Here is a 22587-nt window from a genome sequence, read left to right as displayed (position 1 = left end):
AGATATTCTCAGGGCTAAAGCTGGAAGTTTTGGCAGCTGGGTTGGGGTATTTTGGGTTTTGGATATTTGAGGTTTTCAGAGGCAGCTTGGCATTGTGGGATAAACATATTAACTGGATGTTTCTGCTAAACGTATCAGCAGTGAAGTAGTTAACAGAGTTGACATTTGGGCCCTGATTCAGGAAAGTACTTAAGCATGCTCTTAAATTCCCCTTCCCCATTTTAAGCAAAGCACTTAAGCACATACTTAAAATTGAGCACATGCTTAGGCACCATTCCTGAATAGAAATAGAAACCTGAGTCAGGTTTTGAATTGTACATTTTAGATTTCATTGTTAGCCACCCATGGAGATGAATAGGACTGCACACAACTCTCCGATATTGTTGCACACTGTCTGCAGGAAGACAGCTCTACATAGCTTGAGAGTTGGTTTATGTTTGTAAAGATTTTTTCATAACAATAGGGGCTAACAAAATTTATAAACGAAAGCTTAGATTCTGTAGGACAGTTCTGTGGCAAGGGCTGGATAATATGGCATTCATAAGGTACCCTAGGAGGGAAAAAATACAGAATATGAATATGCAGAATCGTGGCATATACAAGGCCCTGTCTGTTTTCTTCTTATAGTTGGTGCATGTTAGAGACATTTTTTAAATAGAGCATTCCATACAAAGAATATAAAATAGTACTATATTAAAAAATTGCTGAAAATAGTCTTTCAGGCAGAATAGCCACATTTTCTATTTCTCCCTCCTTGGGTACCATAACAGTCTGAACATCTGGCCTCTTTGTACCTCATCCTTTCCCTCTACACTCTGTGCAAAAGGATGCCACCAATGACATTTCCCTCTCACCTCTTTCCCCGCATCTTAAATCTTTGTTCTGGCTCCTTCTCTTTTTGTGTGTTCAATTTGAGTTATTTGTCCTCGTCTTTAAAGCACTCCACCACTCCATTCCAGCTTACAGCCCTAGTCTTCTCTCTTCCCATCTCATCCCAGGTCACTCCCTCTACTGCACAATGATCCTTGTTTCTTTATCCACTCCCAGTGTAATACCTTCCTCCATGCCCCACTCTATACTTGGAATGGTCTCCCAATCAGTTATTACCAGGAGTTAGCTATCTTCAGCTCCAAACTACTGTTTGGGTTAAATCCGGATGTCTATGGAGATCCTTCCTGCTGGAGAATGGGGGATATTCTGCTGCACAAGAGCAGGCAGGGTTTAGTGAGTCTGCACAGAGGCTGCTCCACAGGGGCCACCTGCTAATGTTCCCTCTATCCAAGTGCATCAAGGTTTGGAGATGGGCAGCAGTGGGCTGTGAGAGGAGAGGCAGTGGTGCAAGTATGGTGGTAGAGTCCAGTACGCCGTACCAGTAAGATATTTATAGCTAGTATGGTGTACCGGAAATATAGAGGAGGAGCTCACCCCCAACCCTGCCCCCTGCCCTTCCACGGAGCTGCATCTCCTCCATCTGTATAGCAGCCCTGCTGGAGGTCAGGGCTCGGGGATGCGAGGCTGGGGGCAGTACAGCCACTGGAGGAACTGCTGCAGTTCCCAGCAGGGAAAGGAGCAGAACACCAGCAGCAGTTCTGGCTTGGCTGTACTGCCCCCAGCCCCACCCCCCCAGCCCTTCCATGCAGCTGCATCTCCTGAGTCCTCCTGCCTGGAGTCTGTACAGCAGAAGTCTCTGATGCAGCAGAAGGAGGACAGAGCTTCCCCCTTCCCCCCGCAGGTAACATGGGATGGATGTGGATCATAGGGAGGGGATGAGGAGAGCGTGGGGCCCCAGGTTGGGGGTAGGGCAGGAGGGGGTCACAAGGGGAAGTCACGTACCCCCCCCTTTGTGTCCCTCCCATGAGTGCTGTATACCATCAAGAAATGATTTCTACTTGCACCGCTGAGGAGAGGAGAGAGTGGATCAACTCCTGCACACATTGATTGGCTGTTGCCTCTCTTGGGGTGGGAGTGAAATAGCAGAAGGGGCTAGTGCAGCACCTTCGCTGCCACGCAACAACTTGGGGAGAATTTCTTCCCTCTTCCATAACTATAAAATCCCCTGCTACAAGCCTGGTGACTTGGACTTGATGCAGAAATGGAGGGATTTGACCCTTTTAAAAGTACACCTGTACCAAGAGGTTTATAACATCAGACCACAATTCCACTCCATGACCCGTTACATGCATTTGTTGTAATGGCGTGTGACTTCAGATTGTTAGTTCTTCAGGAGGAGAACTCTGTTTTCCATTCAGTTCTTGCTGTGTGCATTGGTTACTATAAAAAGCTGAGTACAGTTGTGGTGCTATCAGGAGTACAATGATATCTGGATGTGATCCCAAGCTCTACTTCAAGTGAACCCCCTCAAACAATCCTGTTCTTGGCCCTGTGCACTCTTGGCTCTCTGTGCACTGCAGAGGGTGTTGGGCCTTTTTTTCTGCCCACAGGTGCTGTATATAAATATAATATTTACAGCAGTCCCTGGCTTTGATAATGATAGCTATAAAAGCATGGGATTCCCTGCAAAGGTGTTCCTACATCTATTTTATTAGGAGTGTTTCCTTGGGTGGTTCTAATGGATAAGCTGATTTATTTTGAGTTTTTCCTCTTTATGTTTTATCACATTTTCTTAGTTTTTTCTCATGCTACATTGTAAATCCAAAATATACGGTACTTTATGTATGGCCTGATGTACTGTATCTAACCAAATTCTTGTGGTTTCCCCCCTCATTTTCTCATAGGTTTAGCCCAGTCGGGTGCATGGGGTTGCTTTGATGAATTTAATCGCATTGAACTTCCTGTTCTGTCAGTAGCTGCTCAGCAGATCTATATTGTGCTTCAGTGTAAGAAAAATAAGAAGCCCCAGTTCATCTTTACTGATGGTGATGTTGTTGACATGGACAGAGAATTTGGCATATTTCTGACTATGGTATGTCTGTGTGAATCATAGCATCAGAGGACAGACTCCTGTTTCCTTTACCCACAAAATAGTCTTATGGGACTATTTGTATGTAGTCAATGGGACTATTTGTATGAGTAAAGCAATCAGGATTTGACTGATAGTGTGCAGGGTCATAAATAATATTGACATCCTCTGTTGCCCTTATCTCTAATAGGAACATAGGACTTGCTGTACTGAATACTAGTTCATATTTCCATCATACACCACATGTTTCAGGGTGGTTTTTTTAATTGGATATGGAAAACTTGTCAGGCTGAGATGAAATTCAAGTACTAAATATTTTTACAAACCGGAATGAAAAAAAGGACACACAGTCGGCTCTTTCAGGACCCATTATAGTCTGTCTCATCAACCTCTTCATCAGAATTTAGAATTTTTGGTGTCAGTCCTCCAGAATTTAGGGGTGGCCCAAAGCTGCCTAAGATCCAGTTTAATTGACCACTGGAAGATTCCTACTGGGCAGGGCAGCAGTGCATACCTTCTGCTGTCAGCATAATGGGTACAGGAACAGGGGAGCATAAAGCTGTGCTGAGTGATCCTCAATCATAATTGAAGATTGAGGCATTTATCTTTATTTTAAAATTGTTTACTTTTAAAAATATTAATAATATTACTGTGATTTGCCAAAGCAACACATTTACTAGATATTCCCGTGGTCTCAGAATAGTGGGTGTGGTATTATATATTGCATGAGCTGCAGTATTTTAGATTAAATTGAATGCTGTGTGCTCTGGTTGTCATATTTCAGCACTCACTCCTGTGTTTATATTAAGTAATATCCAGAAAAAAATGCTCTCAGAGTGAGCAGAGGGTTTAAGTGATAATTTATTATTTTGCACTCTGTGTCTTTCAGAATCCTGGTTATGCAGGGCGACAGGAACTTCCAGAAAATCTAAAGATTCAGTTCCGTACAGTAGCTATGATGGTGCCTGACCGTGGTATCATTATGAGAGTCAAGCTGGCAAGTGCAGGTTTCCGAGACAATCAAATCCTTAGTCAAAAATTTTACACACTCTACAAACTTTGTGAAGAACAGTTATCTAAACAGGTAAAATAAACATTTGTTTAGGAGTAAACCACTGCTGTAAGTGAATACATAGCACTTTTTGTGTGTATTACTAACTATTCTGAAGTTGAGTAAGCCTGTTTTTTTGGTTAGGTTCACAGTTCAGAATGTACTAGCAATTGGTTCTTAAATAATCATGTTATTCTAATTTTCAAAGTACTTTACCCACTAACAGAAGGTTGTTGATTTGGGGTTTTTTGTGTTTTTTTTTGTTTTGTTTTTTAATTAAACACTCAAGCTTTAAGGGATTAAATATCAGGGACAGTTTGCAAGATATGTTGGTAGAAGCCAAATTTTTCACCCATTGCTCTTAAAAACTTTTTTCTTCTTTCTGATTCTAGTTATTTGCTACAGGAGCATGTCTTTCTGTGTGTGTGTGTGTGTGTGTGTATATATATATATATATATATATATATTCAAAAAGGGGTATTGAATTTTATGAATTATAATCAATTTTACAATGTCCAGAAATCATATTCCTGTGTTTGGCACATCTTGCTGGGTGTTACCAGAAACGTACCATTTTATCTAGTGAGAGTTATTTAAATGCAGACAAAGATACAGGTTTTTGGTGAGAATCTTTACAGAAATAGCTGAATTCTGAGTTTTCTGCTCTAGATGCCCACAAGGGCTCTCAAAGGGGAGTTATCCAGAGAGAAGAGATGTGAACATTGAGGCAAAACACAAACTAGGGCTATGTCTACATTACAGACCTTACAGCAGCACAACTATACCACTGCAGCTGCACCACTGTAAGGACTCCCGTGTAGCCTGTGGGAGAGAGCTCTCCTGCTGGCATAATTAAACCACCTCCAACGAGTGGTGGTAGCTATGTCGGCGGGAGAGTGTCTCCCACTGACACAGCGCTGTCCACACCGGTGCTTTTGTCGGTGAAACTTATGTCGGTCGGGGGGGGGGGGTGCGTCACAGCCCTGACTGACAAAAGTGCTAGTGTAGCCAAAGCCTAGTGTCCTGCAGTTTGGGACCCATTGAAGAGTCATATTAGGCCAGCTTCACCACTGCATTACTCCAGTTCTACCCCATGGTATCTCCATTGACTTCAGTGGAATTATCTTGGCATACAATTTGAGCAACCCGGGGTGAATCTCACCCATTATTTCAGAGAAAAGAAATGTACAGGTTGGGATGTTTTTCTCTCTCCATGTATTAATTCTTCCACCCACAACTCCACCCCCAGACTCTGTGAAGTGCCTTGCCTCATTATTTTTGACAACATTAGTCTGATTTTTGTTTCAGGTTAATTTCACTCATATAGCAGCTCTCTGCTGCAGATTGATTTTCTGACAGGTCATGTCAGCTGCTAGCTTTCCTGTAATATTGCCAGAGGGTCTGTCTTGTCTGTGAACTTCCCATACATTCCCATATATTGATCCAGCATAATTGGTAACAATTTAAATATTGCTTATAATCCTGCTTATTGGTCCAGCCATCTGTCCACTTTTCGCTTTATAGAAGGACCTTTGAGGTAACCAGACTGTGTTTTCTATAAAGACATCTTCCAGCACCTCGGAAGAAAAGGCTTCACTGTGTCAGAGGGTGTTGTGGAGTGAGATGACTTGTCACAGAGAAACCCTGTGCTGGGTGCAGATTTGTCATGAAGTTTAGGAATATTGTGTGTACGCACCATTTCCGGGGTCAGCAACACAGTTATCTACAGAGATATTGTATTGGACATGGTCTGGCCTGTTTCCCTAGGGTCAATCTCAGTGGGATATTGTACTGGATTTTCTCCTTGTCTGAATGGTTTGTCTGTGTTGTTGCTGTTAGTTTCTGTTTTGGACACTGTACTCTCCACTGTACTGGGAGGTACACTCACAGACATTAGAACTGGGAAACTGTATGTGAGCAATATGGAATTTCACCCCTAATATTTTGTCTAGCCTTAGAAGGGATGGCTGTTGCTTTTCAGTGTGAGTGCCCCCCAGAGTTTTTTGAAATGACCACCACATTCTATGTGTTGGTGGTTATTTGGCTGGGTCACTTGTATGTTGGGAGGATTGTCTTGCCAGCTCCAGGTGATGATTCTGTATCCTTGTCAGGAGTCTGATACTGTCTGTTGATTTGTTATGGGTGTCCTATGTGAAAGTTCCTGGCTGGTTAGTGGTTGTTCACTATCTGTGTGTCCTGTCTGTGATACCTGGGGTTTCTCAGTTCCTCACACTCCAAGAGGGCCTCTATGGGACAGTGCACCATGTGTGTATGCACAGTATACTGATTACTCCTTGCTAGGCCTTCTGTACCTACCATTAGCAGAGGGAACTGTTGGTCATTGGAGAGGTTTGTTCCAAGCTGTCCCTTCCTTCTGGTGCTGGGAAGTGCTACCATCTGCTGGCTCATTACAGTATGCCAGCTTGTCCTGCCTGTGCATGATCATCTCCTTCTGTACCAACATGCTTGCTACAGATAAGGTGATGGATTAACTTGAGGGACCTGCTGGAGTTCCTACGTACTGCTTCTTTTAGGTAGGGGAATAACAATTTATCTGGATGACCATGGCCAGTTTTTATCTACTCCCTACCCCTCTTCTAGTTTACCTGTAGTAAACCTAGCACAGGTGTGCACTGGAAGAGCACTGGATAGTGTGATATGGAGAGGATTTACTCAGCTGTCTAAATAGTTTGCTCACCAGAGCTTTTGTGCATCTGTGTTATTCAGACTGGCAAGCTCCTGAATAACCCAGTGTGGGACTAGGGCCATGCTGTGACTGTGTATGAGTATGTGAAGAGAGAGTTTATAATCCAAGACTGTTGAATCCAAACCTGACAGTGAAGAGTTGCAAAAGGATCTCACTTGACTGAGTGACAAAATGGCAAATGAAATTCAATGTTGATAAGTGCAAAGTAATGCACGTTGGAAAACATAATCCCAACTATATCTTTAAAATGATGGGGTCTAAATTAGCTGTTCACACTCAAGAAACAGATCTTGGCGTCATCATGGATAGTTCTTTGAAAACATCCACTCAAAGTGCAGCATCAGTCAAAAAGGTAACGGAATGTATGGAAGGAAAGGAAAACATAATAATAATGCCACTATATAAATGCATTTTGCACCCACACCTTGAATAATGCATGCAGTTCTGGTCACTCTATCTCAAAAATCGTATATTAGAATTGGAAAAAGTGCAGAGAAGGGCAACAAAAGTTATTAGGCATATGGAACAGCTTCCATACAAGGAGAGATTAAAAAGACTGGGACTGTTTAGCTTAGAAAAGAAACTTTTAAGGGAGGATCTGACAGAGGTCTATAAAATCATGAACAGTGTGGAGAGAGTGAATTTGGAAAGGTTATTTACCCCTTCACATAACACAAGAACAAGGGGGTTGAGTAGGTAGCAGGTTTAACACAAACATAAGGAAGTATTTCTTCAGACAATGCACAGTCATCGTGTGGAACTCGTTGCCATGGGGTGTTGTGAAGGCCAAAAGTACAACTGACTTCAAAAAAGAATTAGATAAGTTCATGGAGCACAGGTCCATCAATGGCTATTAGCCAAGATAGTCAGGGATGTAACCCCATGCTCCTAGTGTCCAGAAACTTCCAACTTCCAGAAGCTGGGACTGGACAATGGGGAACGGATCACTCAAAATTGCCATGTTCTGTTCATTCCCCGTGAAGCATTTGGCTCTGGCCACTGTCAGAAGACAGAATGCTGGGCTAGATGGACCCAGTATGTCCATTCTTATGAACATGAACATGTTCTTATGTGCTTGTGAGAACGGACAAATGACATTATATTGATAATCTGGCAACACAAGCAGAGGATGCAGCTGCTTGTAGTGAACAAGGAACTGTCGACAAAATGACATGGCTTATCAGTGGTAAACAGCAGACGCCAACAAACGCTCTCATCAGGGACAAACAAAGCCACCGACTAACAGAAAAAGAACAAGAAATGCACTGGACAGATCATTTCAAAGAATTGCTGAACAGGGAGCCACCTAAAGAGGAAGCAAACATCCAGGAGGAAGAAGAAGATCTTGATATCAACACTGACACCCCCACTAAGGAAGAGATCATTCAAGCCATCAAATCTTTAAAAAATGGGAAAGCTCCTGGTAAGGATAACTGGAATGCAGAACTGTTCAAGGTAAATCCTGAGTTAGCGGCATCTATCCTGGCCACTCTATTTACATCAGACTGGGAAAGGGGAAAAATGCCAAATGAGTGGACAATGGGGTTATAGTGAAGATACCAAAGAAAGGAACTCTCAGTGATTGTAATAACTGGCTTTGTATCACACGTTTATCTGTGCCAAGCAAAGTATTGTGTAAGACCATAGTCCAACTTATATCAGAGGCAGTTGATAGCTTTCTCGGAAAAGAGTAAGCCGGTTTTTAGAAAGGGCGTGGATGCACAGACCAGAACTTCACTCTACGAAACATAATAGAACAATGCTTAGAATGGCAACAGCAGCTTTACATAAACTTCATAGACTTTGAGAAGGCTCTTGATAGCATTCACAGGACCGGCCTATGGCACATTCAGAAGGCATATGGAATCCCTCTCCGTATCATCATCATCATCATCATCATCAAAAGCTTTTATTTCAACTTTACATACAGTGTTGATCACAGTGAGCTCAGTTTTGAAGTCAAAACAGGAGTACATCAGGGGTGTGTCATGTCTGCAATCCTCTTCAACATTGCCATTGGCTGGGTAATGCAGTGTATAACAGAAGACATGCCAAGAGGCATTAAATGGACACTCTTCTCATCCCTTGAAGACCTGGACATCAAAGATGATCTCGCTGTCCTATCACATACCCAACACCATATACAAGAAAAAACAACTCAACTCAACACATTCAGCCAGCAAATTGGACTGAAAATCAATCGCAATAAGACAGATATCATAATCCTTAATATTGCCTCACCATCACCAGTACAGATAGAAGATTATGTTCTCACCAATTTAGAAACATTCACATACATGGGCAGCACCATCAGCCAGGATGTTGGAACAAGCCAGGACATCCTGAACAAAATCAATAAAGCCAGGAACACCTTCAAGAGCTTAAATACAGTCTAGAAATCATCAAAATACAACACCAAAACCAAACTCAAGATTTATCAGAGCTGCGTACTTTGAACATTACTTTACAGTGCAGAATGCTGGGGAATGAGAAAGTATGACATGTCCAAACGGTCTTGATTCCATACAACATGCCTCAGAAAAATCCTCCATCTCTTTTGGCCCAGAACAGTCTCAAACCAAGACCTATTGACACAGTGCAGCCAAGAGGATCTGAGCACCATCATTGCCAGGAGGCACTGGAGATGGATTGGCCATGTGCTTTGTTTGGAAACTGATTCCATCACCAGAGTAGCAATAAGATGGACACCTGAAGACCAGCGAAAATGAGGCCGCCCCAAAAACAAAATGGTAAAGAGTTGTAGGAGCTGAGCTGAAAAACCTGGGGCACAGCTGGGGAGCCACTGAAAGACTTGCCAGAAACAGAGAGGACTGAGGAGCTTCATCGCTGCCCTAAATGCCAGGGGCATAATGGGAACATGATGATGATGATCTCATGAACCATCTAGTAATGGGAACTTGATATCAACTGAAAAGGTGAGAGTTCCAGCTGTGCAATGGGACACATCACTTGCTTCTGGCCCTTGAAAGTCCTAAATTACTGAACTTCAAAGTACAGAAAAGCTATTTTAGGTGCCCCTAATGTTTCTCCCCCTGTAAGTTCTGTATGTTTGGATTCGTGATGCCAGATTTTCAGTGAGAGTTAGGTACCTAAATTGCTTAGGGGATTTTGAGAATCCCCATAGACACCTATCTTCATCTTTGAGTGTCTAAATACCTATGAAAATCTGATCTGGCCCTTGCTAACTAAGGCAGTTTGATTCTTTGAGGCAAGATGGATCCTCCCCTTACTCCAGAGCAGAGACTTGTCTAGGAAGCTAGACAACAAAGAAAAATGGCCAACAAGCGGGCTGGACAAGTAACCATATGTCATTCATTTCCCTAGAACTATGAAAGGGTAAGTGACACTACCTTCACAGTAAAGAAATTCAAAACAAAGCGTAAAGAGAGAGACAAACCAGACTTGGATAAAGTAGGGCACCACTGTGCATAGGTGCACAGCCCACAAAGTTGTGCTGCATACAGAAAGGTTTGTTGCAAGTGTGGCGGTAAAATATCTATGACGTATGTGACAAAGTTCCTGCTCTACCTTGGTGGGTCTTGCGCTTATTGGCAGATTTGCTCGTCTTGGAGCTTCACGGCAGCCCTCAGCTTGGCTGTTTTTCTGAATTCACAGTCCAGGTTGACTCCTCCTGTGTCTGACCAGGAGTTGGGAGGATTTGGGGGGAACCCGGGCCCGCCCTCTACTCCGGGTTCCAGCCCAGGGCCCTGTGGAATGCAGCTGTCTAGAGTGCCTCCTGGAACAGCTGTGCGACAGCTACAACTCCCTGGGCTACTTCCCCATGGCCTCATCTCATCACCTTCTTTATCCTCACCATAGGACCTTCCTCTTGGTGTCTGATAATACTTGTATACTCAGTCCTCCAACAGTCCACATTCTCACTCTGAGCTCCTAGTGCCTCTTGCTCCCAGCTCCTTATACGCACACCACAAACTGAAGTGAGCTCCTTTTTAAAACCCAGGTGCCCTGATTAGCCTGCCTTAATTGATTCTAGCAGCTTCTTGATTGGCTGCAGGTGTTCTAATCAGCCTGTCTTAATTGTCTCCAGCAGGTTCCTGATTAATCTGGAACCTTCCCTGTTACCTTACCCAGGGAAAAAGGACCTACTTAGCCTGGGGCTAATATATCTGCCTTCTATTACTCTCCTATAGCCATCTGGCCTGACCCTGTCACACATAGTATGCAAAAGGGCCTGCTGAATGCCTAGAAAGGGGCAGGGAAAACTTCCTGTACTTGGGCAGTTTATTCTTATGGCTGGTGACCTAGGTCAAGGAAAAAGCATGGAACAATTTGCCTAAAGCAACCCTCCTTTGGAGGGACCTATATAAAGCCAAGAGGAGTAGCTGACACTGAATACTAGATCCACCATTACAGCTTTACCATTGTACTGAAAAGATACCTCACTTACAGCCTCTGAAGTGCTGAATGTAATCTGCTGAAATTATGGTCTAGGAGTAACTGAGCCTATGACCAAGGAAAGCCTGACTGCCAGATACAAGATTGTATTTGAGGGCCTTTGGGAGTTTGAAGGAGAGCATTACATCTGTACAGATCCCCAGGTGATACTGGTTAGAGTCCTGCAAATCAGTGGGTATCCGCTTTATATCCTTGGACCATTTTTGCAAATATTGGCGTGGATGCAGCTACAAATTTTGTATCCATGCAGAGCTCTGATGGTAAGAGCCGGGCGGGCAGCTGTGAGGAACTGTGGCATGGATCCTTCACCCATCCTGGGCGGAGGTCTGGGAGTCAGGGACACTAGACGGGGGGCCTCCCGGCTTTGAGACAGGGACCTAGGCCAGAACCCAGACCAGACACACCCCTTCCTCCAACACCCCCACTCCGCACAAGGGGTGCATAGGCAGCTCCTGCCTTGCCTCGGAGGTGGCCGTTCACCCTTTGCTGCCCCTGCCAGGTCCGCAGTCCACTGGAGAAGGACTCGCCCCTGTCCCACATGGGCTGATTGCCTGCTTGCTGAGCCTTCCCACAGGTGGCTGCGCCAGCAGCAGGATTTTAACTTGCAGGGAGTGGGGTGAAGGGATGTCTCAGTTTCTAATAACTTAAATCCTGAGTTTTTCTGTTTTTTTCCCCACTTTTAAAAAAGTTGCTCTGTTTATTTTGTGGGTCGGAGCTGGAGAGCCACGCTGGCAGCTGTGGGGAGCCTGGGTCCCTCCAGGGCAGGTGGAGGGACCCAGGCCCCCACAGCTGCCAGCATGGCTCTCCCATGGCTCCGGCCGGGGTGTGGGGGTCGTTGCTCAGAGCCGCAGCCCAGTCATGGTAGGAGCCGGGCGGGTAGCTGTGGGGAGCTGCGGTGGACCCTTCACCTGCCCTGGGCGGGGGGCCCAAGCACCCCCTGACAGCTTCACTGGTCACCCCTGCCCATAATTTTTGTGGATCGCAGATCAGATGCGGATACACATTTTTGTATCTGTGCAGGGCTCTAATGCTGGTTGTGCAAAGGTGCTGAAATATATCCTTCACCGTACTACACAGACTTAAGAATACCTTGCACCAGATGGAAAAAGCAGGAATTATAACCTGGGTTGAGAAAGCCACACACTTACATTAATAGCCTTGAGATCATAAAGAAAAAGAATGGCACTTTGCAGGTATGTTTGGACCTACAGGACCTGAATAAAGCTGTACACAGAAGAGACCACTTTTGGTATCTGCCATTTGGGATCAAGTCTGCAAGTGAGGTCTTTCAGCAGAAAAATTCAAGGAGTTAAAATTACAGTAGATGACATGATCATAGCTGCAGAAATGGCAAAGTCACATGTCCTAGTCCTGCATCAGATGATGGAATGTGTCAAGAATGCTAAATTCAGTAAAGCACAGACCAAAGTTCTATCTTTTCAGGATTTTTCAGAAGAGTATTATACAAAATTAAACCTCAGAGCTGTGTATGCAAACCCTGGAATATAGATGATAATGACAGCTGCCAGTCAGCCTGAGAGAGAGAGAGAGAGAGAGAAAACAATACAATTAAGTAGAGAATAAATATTTAATACATCCACAAAAATTTACAAAAAATATTTGGAATACATTTGAATAACTTCTTTAAAAACTATTATGTAGTAAATTTGTTGGTGTTCTATATACATTCTTTCCCCAATTTGCACTGTAATATATCTAAAAGGTTTCAACAGAACATACTTTTATAGTTTTATTTTTATACCTCAGAACAGACATACAGACACATTCCCTCTCATCTTCCAATAGATAATTGCTCAATCTCTATAGTACAGCCTTGAAATGTATGCATGTGTCCCCTGTAAGCTCCAAAGCCTGAAGAGAATGGCAGCCTCACAGCTCCCCTACAAACTCTTCAGAACCTCTTTGGCAAACAACAGATCCTTACAGCCATCAGCAATTTACAGTTTTTGAGCCAATAGCCCACAGTCTTACCAGTTTTCAGCAGGATAGGGAATCTATAGCCTGTATCCAAACTAGTACAGGCACTGGGATGCAGCCTCCTCTGCGCTTATCCATCTCATCATCCTCAGAAGAAGGCCAACTTTCTGAGTCAGATAATGTAAACCTAGAACAAGATACTCCAGAGAGATTTTCTCTCCTGATTTCTTTGATTGCATATCAGTCTAGAAGAATAATTGCTAACCTTGCTCTGGACCCAACAAAGGAACCAGAGGGGACTCAGATAACAGGGAAACACCAACCATATAAATCTAAAATAGAGTCCCTTCATCCCTCATTCGAATAAGTGACCAGAGCTGAACAGAAGGCTCCAGACAGACTGAAAAGGCATAGCAAACAGATCAGACTAAAGCAGAATACATCAGTCCTGCTCTGCTTACTGCTACTAAGTACAATAGTATGATGCATAGGGATCTCACCCCTGCCAAGATTACACATGAGACAACTTCAGACCCTGCTTCTATTACCAGTGGGATAATTCCCTGGTCATGCCAAATAACATTCAGATTCACTGAGATGGTGGATAGAGGTACACATTGAGAATTCCTCTCTTCTCTCCACACTGTGTAATAACCCTAATAGATGCCAAGCTGTCAAGTGTTGGAAGTGGGCTCCACATATTAACAGCTCCAGGGGAACGATCACCCCCAAACAAACTCAGGAGGATAAATTTCCTTGACATAAAGACAACCACACTATCCATTACTGGTTCAGTCAAAACTGCGGGAGTCAGACAACACAATAATGGTATCCACACAGTTGACGGAGAAGAACAAATCATGCATCAATGACGATAGTGGGCAGAACAATCCCTAATTTCAATAAAGGCAACATGCATCAAAGAAACTAGCAACTAAAAGGCAGACTGTATCAGCAGAATAATGGTGGACCCAGCAGAGACTGAATGACGTATTCACAAACTTTGCCTCTTGCAAAATCCACACGAGAACCTGTTGACCATGAGTAAAAATACAAAATCCCCCAGGCACTTCATAAGATGCAGACCCAAACTCTACTGAAACAGAAGCTCTGACTCACAGATAGCCAAAGGCAGCCTTACTACCACATCCTTTAACAGAAAAAACATACAAAAATAATTTTTAAAAGTTAAGGCATAATATTCAGTAATTGTGGTAACCCCAAAACCCTTGAAGACTGTGGAACTCCAACATGGCATCTCTATTGGGGACCCATCCAAACAATCTGCCCCCGCAACAGGACTTATCAGCCGAGGTTCATCAGTGCGCTTCCTCACCAATCCAGGACAATTCAAACCAAGGCACTAGACACTGAAAGGAAAAGCCTTTCCCTCAAAGGCAATAGAGACCATGATCACCTCTAGGAGACCATCTACTTAAGAAGCGTGTGTAAAGGTGTGGAGAAAATTATTCTTATCCCTTTACAGCTGAGTGGTTAGCCAAAATTTGAGGTTTTACAGGTTGTTTCCTTTAGGAACCTGTGGAACTTCTCGCCAGAGGATGTTGTGAAGGCCAAGACTATAACAGGGTTCCAAAAAGAACTAGATAAATTCATGGAGCATAGGTCCATCAATGGCTATTAGCTATGATGGGCAGGAATGGTGTCCCTAGTCTCTGTTTGCCAGATGCTGGGAATGAGTAACAGGGGATGGATCACTTGATGATTACCTGTTCTGTTCATTCCCTCTGGGGCACCTGGCACTGGCCATTGTCGGAAGACAGATACTGGGCTAAATGGACCCTTGGTCTGACCCAGTAGGGCCATTCTTAGGAAGAGAAATTGGTGATGAGGAGTGAGGTATTTCTTTGATGCAATCCTCTTTATTTACAAAGAATGTCCAAAGTCTTGTATCCCTCGACAAAGCAGTAATCAGACATCAGGAGTCAGTTTCTTTGCTCACTGATCGATGCCACTCTCCATTTAGCACATTACCCAAAAGCTCTCTTTTCATTTTTTCTCTATCTGTCCATGGGTTTCTGCTGCCTTCTCTTTGTTTCTGTGATGTTTCTCTCATGTGCACACAGATACATAGCTGCAATCCATTCATTCCCCTGCCCTTGCATTATCACCAGAACCCCAGGAAATGACTTGGGCTGAATGGCTGAACTCCTCCCAGTCTTGCATGTGGCTTGTGTTTTGGGTGGAGACTCCTATTGTTTCAGCCATCTTTTCCATAGAGGAGTTCAGTTTTTTTCTACATTTATCCTGAATGAAGGGCAGAATCAACAAGGTTTTGTCCAAACCTCAGCGTAACATTATTTTTCTTGTGCACAGAGAAGGGCAAAGACATGGGGATATCTGCCATACTGAACTACCTTCAGGATAGACAGAACTTAGATCCAAAAGTACCCACTCTAGCCAAGCACAACACTGCTATCGGCAGCATCTTATATGTCTGTTTGCAGTCTTTCTTAGGAGACTATCAGCTCTGCCTATCATTGGATGAGTCTTTTGCCAGTGTTATCTTTTGTGTAACACTACAATCACTAACAAAATAACCATTTGCTAGGCCTGACAGACTGGGTCAAATGCATATAAATCAGTTTGGTTTGTTGTACTGTTTCTATAACAAATGTGTTTCGGAGGTTATAGCTTGTTAAGTGAATCCACCCTATCCAGCTCCTGGGAATGTCATGTCACAGCCTGCTGGCCTGCTAGGAACAGGTATAAGTGATTCCACCCTAGTCCACTTATCTTCCAAGGCTAATGAGCTTGGGCTGCTTGGATTTGAAATCAGAGTTTTCCTTCTCCTGGGAAGACTTGCCTGAAGAGGCTAAGTGAGCTCTGTCTGCCCCGGTTTGAAATCAGAGTTTTTCTTTTCCTAGATACTGTTGATTCCTGGCCCCTTATTTTGTAATATTTGGTGCAACCCTTGTAGGTTTCCCCAAGATGGGCTACCCCCATCCACCACCCATACAACCCACCTGCATGCCATTGTATCCCAGCGTGAGGGATATCAAAGGGTGATAGGATGTCAAAAAAAAATACACCGAGTCCTTAGTGTACGATGCCCGACTTACATCGGATGCCACTTACGAGGTTTTTTTAATTGATTTCCCATTTCACCCCTGCGACACTTGTTTTATCCTTATGATGCTCAATTTGCATAAAGTTCACTTGAAATCACTTCCTGGTTGCGTTTTATTGGTATGGAGAAGGAAAGGGTTGCTTCTGATTGAGTTCAAGGCAGCAGGGTAGCTTGTTGCTGGGTAGGGTTGCCACTTGTTTCTGATTGGCTCCTGGCCCCGGGCTCAACCAATCACAAAGCTTGAACAGTGATTGGCTGAAGCTCAACATGTGTGCCGTTTTCTCTGGCTTTATGAGCCTTTGTTGTTGGGATTCTGAGCAGTATATGTGAGTTTATGTGATTATTTGAATGCTGTTTACAAAATACAGTGTACAGTAAATACATTTCAGAGTAGCAGCCGTGTTAGTCTGTATTCGCAAAAAGAAAAGGAGTACTTGTGGCACCTTAGAGACTAACAAATTTATTAGAGCATAAGCTTTCGTGAGCTACAGCTCACTTCATCGGATGCATTTCCGATGAAGTGAGCTGTAGCTCACGAAAGCTTATGCTCTAATAAATTTGTTAGTCTCTAAGGTGCCACAAGTACTCCTTTTCTTTTTAGTAAATACATTGATGTTGCAACATTAGTCATCTATAATTAATTTAGTACAAAAATCTGGGTTATTGTGGTGAAAATAGGTTTCAGAGTAGCAGCCGTGTTAGTCTGTATCCGCAAAAAGAAAAGGAGTACTTGTGGTACCTTAGAGACTAACAAATTTATTTGAGCATAACCTTTTGTGAGCTGCAGCTCACTTCATCAGATGCATACAGTAGAAAATACAGTGGGGAGATTTTATATACACAGAGAACATGAAACAATGAATGTTACAATATACATTGTAAGGAGAGTGATCAGGTAAGGTGAGCTATTACCAGCAGGAGAAGAAAAAAAACTTTTGTAGTGATAATCAAGGTGGGCCATTTCTAGCAGTTGACAGGAATGTGCGAGGAACAGTGGGGGGGGGGAGGGAGAATAAACATGGAGAAATAGTTTTACTTTTGTGTAATTACACATCCACTCCCAGTCTTTATTCAAGCCTAAGTTAATGGTGTCCAGTTTGCAAATTAATTCCAATTCAGCAATCTCTCGTTGGAGTCTGTTTTTGAAGTTTTTTTGTGGAAGAATTGCCACTTTTAGGTCTGTAATCAAGTGACCAGAGAGATTGAAGTGTTCTCTGACTGGTTTTTGAATGTTATAATTCTTGACGTCTGAATTGTGTCCATTTATTCTTTTACTTAGAGACTGTTCAGTTTGGCCAATGTACATGGCAGAGGGGCATTGCTGGCACATGATGCCATATATCACATTAGTAGATGTGCAGGTGAACGCGCCTCTAATAGTGTGGCTGATGTGATTAGGTCCTATGATGGTGTCCCCTGAATAGATATGTGGACAGAGTTGGCAACGTGCTTTGTTGCAAGGATTGGTTCCTGGGTTAGTGTTTTTGTTGTATGGTGTGTGGTTGCTGGTGAGTATTTGCTTCAGGTTGGGCTGTCTGTAAGCAAGGACTGGCCTGTCTCCCAAGATCTGTGAGAGTGATGGGTCATCCTTCAGGATAGGTTGTAGATCCTTGATGATGCGTTGGAGAGGTTTTAGTTGGGGGCGGAAGGTGATGGCTAGTGGCGTTCTGTTATTTTCTTTGTTGGTCCTGTCCTGTAGTAGGTGACTTCTGAGTACTCTTCTGGCTCTGTCAATCTGTTTCTTCACTTCAGAAGGTGGATATTGTAGTTGTAAGAATGGATGATAGAGATCTTGTAGGTGTTTGTCTCTGTCTGAGGGGTTGGAGCAAATGCGGTTGTATCGTAGAGCTTGGTTGTAGACAATGGATCGTGTGGTGTGGTCTGGATGAAAGCTGGAGGCATGTAGGTAAGTATATTGGTCAGTAGGTTTCCAGTATAGGATGGTGTTTATGTGACCATTGCTTATTAGCACCACAGTGTGCAGGAACTGGATCTCTTGTGTGGACTGGTCCAGGCTGAGGTTGATGGTGGGATGGAAATTGTTGAAACCATGGTGGAATTCCTCAAGGGCTTCTTCTGTCCAGATGATGAAGATGTCATCAATGTAGCGCAAGTAGAGTATTAGGGGATGAGAGCTGAGGAAGCGTTGTTCTAAGTCAGCCATAAAAATGTTGGCACAATGTTGGGCCATGCAGGTATCCATAGCAGTGCTGCTGATTTGAAGGTATACATTGTCCCCAAATGTGAAATAGTTATGGGTGAGGACAAAGTCACAAAGTTCAGCCACCCCCCAGGTTTGCCGTGACATTATCGGGAATACTGTTCCTGACAGTTTGTAGTCCATCTTTGTGTGGAATGTTGGTGTAGAGGGCTTCTACATCCATAGTGGCCAGGATGGTGTTTTCAGGAAGATCACCGATGGATTGTAGTTTCCTCAGAAAGTTAGTGGTGTCTCGAAGATAGCTGGGAGTGCTGGTAGCGTAGGGCCTGAGAAGGGAGTCTACATAGCCAGACAATCCTGCTGTCAGGGTGCCAGTGCCTGAGATGATGGGGCATCCAGGATTTCCAGGTTTATGGATCTTGGGTAGCAGATAAAATACCCCTGGTCAGGGTTCTAGGGGTGTGTCTGTGCGGATTTGTTCTTGTGCTTTTTCAGGGAGTTTCTTGAGCAAATAGTTTAGTTTCTTTTGGTAACCCTCAGTGGGATCAGAGGGTAATGGTTTGTAGAATGTGGTGTTGGAGAGCTGCCTAGCAGCCTCTTGTTCATATTCCCACCTGTTCATGATGATGACAGCACCTCCTTTGTCAGCCTTTTTGATTATGATGTCAGAGTTGTTTCTGAGGCTGTGTGTTCTGCATGGCTGAGGTTATGGTGCAAGTGATGCTGCTTTTCCACAATTTCAGCCCGTGCACGTCGCTTCTATATAGAAGTCCTGTCTGTTGTTTCGATCTTCAGGAGGAGTCCACCCAGAATCCTTCTTTCTGTAGTGTTGGTAGGAAGGTCTCTGTGGGTTAGTATGTTGTTCAGAGATGTATTGGAAATATTCCTTGAGTTGGAGACGTCAAAAATAGGATTCTAGGTCACCACAGAACTTTATCATGTTTGTGGGGGTGGAGGGGCAGAAGGAGAGGCCCCAAGATACCTTTCTCTCCTGCTGGTAATAGCTCACCTTACCTGATCACTCTCGTTACAGTGTGTATGGTGACACCCATAGTTTCATGTTCTCTGTGTATATAAAATCTCCCCACTGTATTTTCTACTGCATGCATCCGATGAAGTGAGCTGTAGCTCACAAAAGGCTATGCTCAAATCAATTTGTTAGTCTCTCAGGTGCCACAAGTACTCCTTTTCTTTTTGTGGTGAAAATAGTGTTTCAAGCCTTGGTTCAGGAACCAGTCCCCCCTTCATATGATTGATTTCTATGGGAAAAGTGGTTTCGACTTATGTTTCAACTTACAAAGCAATTCTGAGGAATAAATTGTGTTGTAAGTCCGAGGACTCCCTGTAATGCAAACAGACCCAAGGTCAGTCTGACCTAGAGGCTCACCACTGACTAGATGATGGGACGTTGTGTGCAGGGTTATGACCAGACTAGGCTTAATGGAGGAACAAGCCAGGGACAGGAATGAACGGCAACAGTAACAGCTCCCTCTGTCTGTAAAGCTGTTTTGGGATGAAAAGGAGAAGAACAAAATTGCCAATAAGCTCCAACTGCTTTCTGACATTCCAGAGATGCAATGCAATTGTAAAAGTAGCAGACTGATTAAGCCAGGCGTATGATCGTTTTGTATCATTAGAGTGGTACAGAGCAGCCAGAGTGTACCAGAGCATCTGGCCCAAAGTCTCTACCTAGTTTTTCTTTCTATCTTCTGATGATTCTGGCAGCATTTCTGCAAGTTCGATAAGATAATCATTTCTTCAGTCACCTAGTATGGAGAGTATTAGAAATATCGGCCCTGTTTACCTCACAACTCTGCTGAACATTTCACCAAGACAGACGAATTACGAGCACTATACCAGACTTCACCGTTAAGGTGTCATCATCCTTAACAGGAAATTATTCTACCATCTTTTTGTACTAATCCTGTCAATGACAGAACATCACCTTTGCACAGTCTGGTTGAACATAGGGCAGTCTTAATATACATAAAACCTATATAAGCTCTAAGAAAAATCATGCGACTGTTTGTAGTAGTTCACTTTTAAATGCAAATTACACAAGACCTCAAAGTAGCCAAATGTATAAAGGAATGCATCAGACACTCTTATATGGCATCAGATCAGCCAATCCCAGAGAAAACAACAGCTCCCACAGTTAGATCTATAGCCATCTTCTGGGCAGACAGAGGTATGGCCACATCAGAAAAAATACACAAGGCCGAGAGTTGTGGACATTCAGCTCTTTCTGTAAGCACTACAGATTTGGCATACATTCCTCTGAAGGTTTCAGAGTAGCAGCCGTGTTAGTCTGTATTCGCAAAAAGAAAAGGAGTACTTGTGGCACCTTAGAGACTAACAAATTTATTAGAGCATAAGCTTTCGTGAGCTACAGCTCACTTCATCGGATGCATTTGGTGGAAAAAACAGAGGAGAGATTTATATACACACACACAGAGAACATGAAACAATGGGTTTATCATACACACTGTAAGGAGAGTGATCACTTAAGATAAGCCATCACCCACAGCAGGGGGGGGAAAGGAGGAAAACCTTCCATGGTGACAAGCAGGTAGGCTAATTCCAGCAGTTAACAAGAATATCAGAGGAACAGTGGGGGGTGGGGTGCGGGGGAGAAATACCATGGGGAAATAGTTTTACTTTGTGTAATGACTCATCCATTCCCAGTCTCTATTCAAGCCTAAGCCTAATTCCTCTGAAGATGCGTTCTTCAGGAGAAAGTTGCTCCATGTAGTGGTTCCCAGATGAACTCTGAAGTATTTCAAGAGAGGAGATATTCTAATCTAGCTAATAATCTTTTTTTCTCTCTCTCTCCCTCCTTATTCTTTATTTATTGCTATGATTTCTCAGCTGTGAGAAGTAGAGGAGATCCCTTCCCTTAGAATGGCAAACTTCTTATCTGAAAATTTCCTTTTTAGAAATTGTATCTGCGGAAGGTCATTCCACCCAGACGAAGGAGGGACATTGTACCATGTTTGAACACAGTTTACAGTTAATTGTTTAAAGCTTTGTTTAAAGTTACAAAGAATATAATTAGGCGTGGTTGCTAATGCTTGAATCTATTTACATAGTTTTGAAAATACTCAAGTGTACACCAAGAGGAAGAGGTGTGGCCTGAGGGGCACAGTTTTCACGGTTGCAGCACTTCAGTAGCCCCCAGAATTCCAGCAGAGGCCCACACTGAACAGTCAGGACTAGTGGAGATGCTGGGTCTTCAAAAAGATATTATTGGATAAGAAATGATCTTTCAGCATTTCCTCTTTTGTATTTAGAATTACTCTGCACTTCTTCCTCCCCCCAGTAGTTGCTTCTTTTTGCCTGTCTCTGCTCCTCTGGGTCGACATTTGCAGTTAATTTTGTACTTCCTTTTCCCTGTAATAATAGTAAAATGGTAATAATTTGCCATTCTGTATCACCTTTCATCTGAAGTTATGAAAGTGAGCATTTGTAACTGCAGTGTTGGTATTGCTGTAATACTTCATTGCAGAGCAAAGGAGTGGCAGCACACTTGGTAGAAGATTGGATCAGGCATGTTTCCCATGGAGAGCCAAGAATATTTGGCAGCTTGTGGGAGCAACTCTGTTCCGCTCTAAATTAGTATTTAGGATAGTTATTCCACCCTATCACTAAAGTAACTCCAACTTGCTTCACAGCAGTTTAAAACACATGATTTATCCAGAATTGTGAAGCAAAGGAAGTGAGTGATTTGCACGAGCATTACAACAGTTTGTGGCTGCAGGGCTGAATCTTTTGACGAAGAGGAGAAGGCTTTCATTGGCAGGCCATTGTTTTCCTTTGATGTTCATTCTACAGCAAGGCAGGACCCACAGCTTTCAGCTACTTGCACAGCTGAGAAGCTTGCAAATACGTGTGTGTGTGTGTATCAGTCCCAAAATTAGGCAATAAAAAATCAGGATACGCACTCCTGAGTCTGTTTGGTAGAATCTACCTATTGTCGAGGGCTCTAAGCAGAAAATGGGTGATTTTCCTTACAGTGCCATATGTGTGTCAAATCCTGGGCATCACACAGAGTGTTAAGAATAGAACTTTTGATTTTATTTGCTGTAGCTTTGTGTTACAACTTTAAGGTTAAGTAAATGTAATTGCATTTGTTATAACTGGGATACAACAATGAAAATTATTTATAGAATCTGACACCAACAAAACCTTTATTCTTTTTGTGAGGATGAAGAACTGTGAAATTTTATTGATAGGCTACTTCTTAAATTCATTTAGGTTCCAGCCTTTGCCATAATTTTAAAGTGCT

General features: G+C 43.2%; 1 protein-coding gene across 1 annotated transcript in view; it reads left to right on the top strand.

Moving 5' to 3' along the window:
- The window catches only part of LOC119851672 (dynein axonemal heavy chain 5-like), a 270620-nt gene that overhangs the window by 113497 nt on the left and 134536 nt on the right, over nt 1-22587 (top strand). Inside the window, exons 43-44 of the mRNA XM_043508515.1 lie at nt 2736-2923; nt 3810-4004. Coding sequence (XP_043364450.1) covers nt 2736-2923; nt 3810-4004 — 383 coding nt within the window. The remainder of the gene's footprint in view (nt 1-2735; nt 2924-3809; nt 4005-22587) is intronic.

The sequence above is a fragment of the Dermochelys coriacea genome, chromosome 2, assembly GCF_009764565.3.
Source record: "Dermochelys coriacea isolate rDerCor1 chromosome 2, rDerCor1.pri.v4, whole genome shotgun sequence".
NCBI classification, from domain to species: Eukaryota; Metazoa; Chordata; order Testudines; family Dermochelyidae; genus Dermochelys; species Dermochelys coriacea.
Note: the sequence above shows the minus strand (reverse complement) of the source record. Positions and strands in the feature narration are given on the sequence as shown.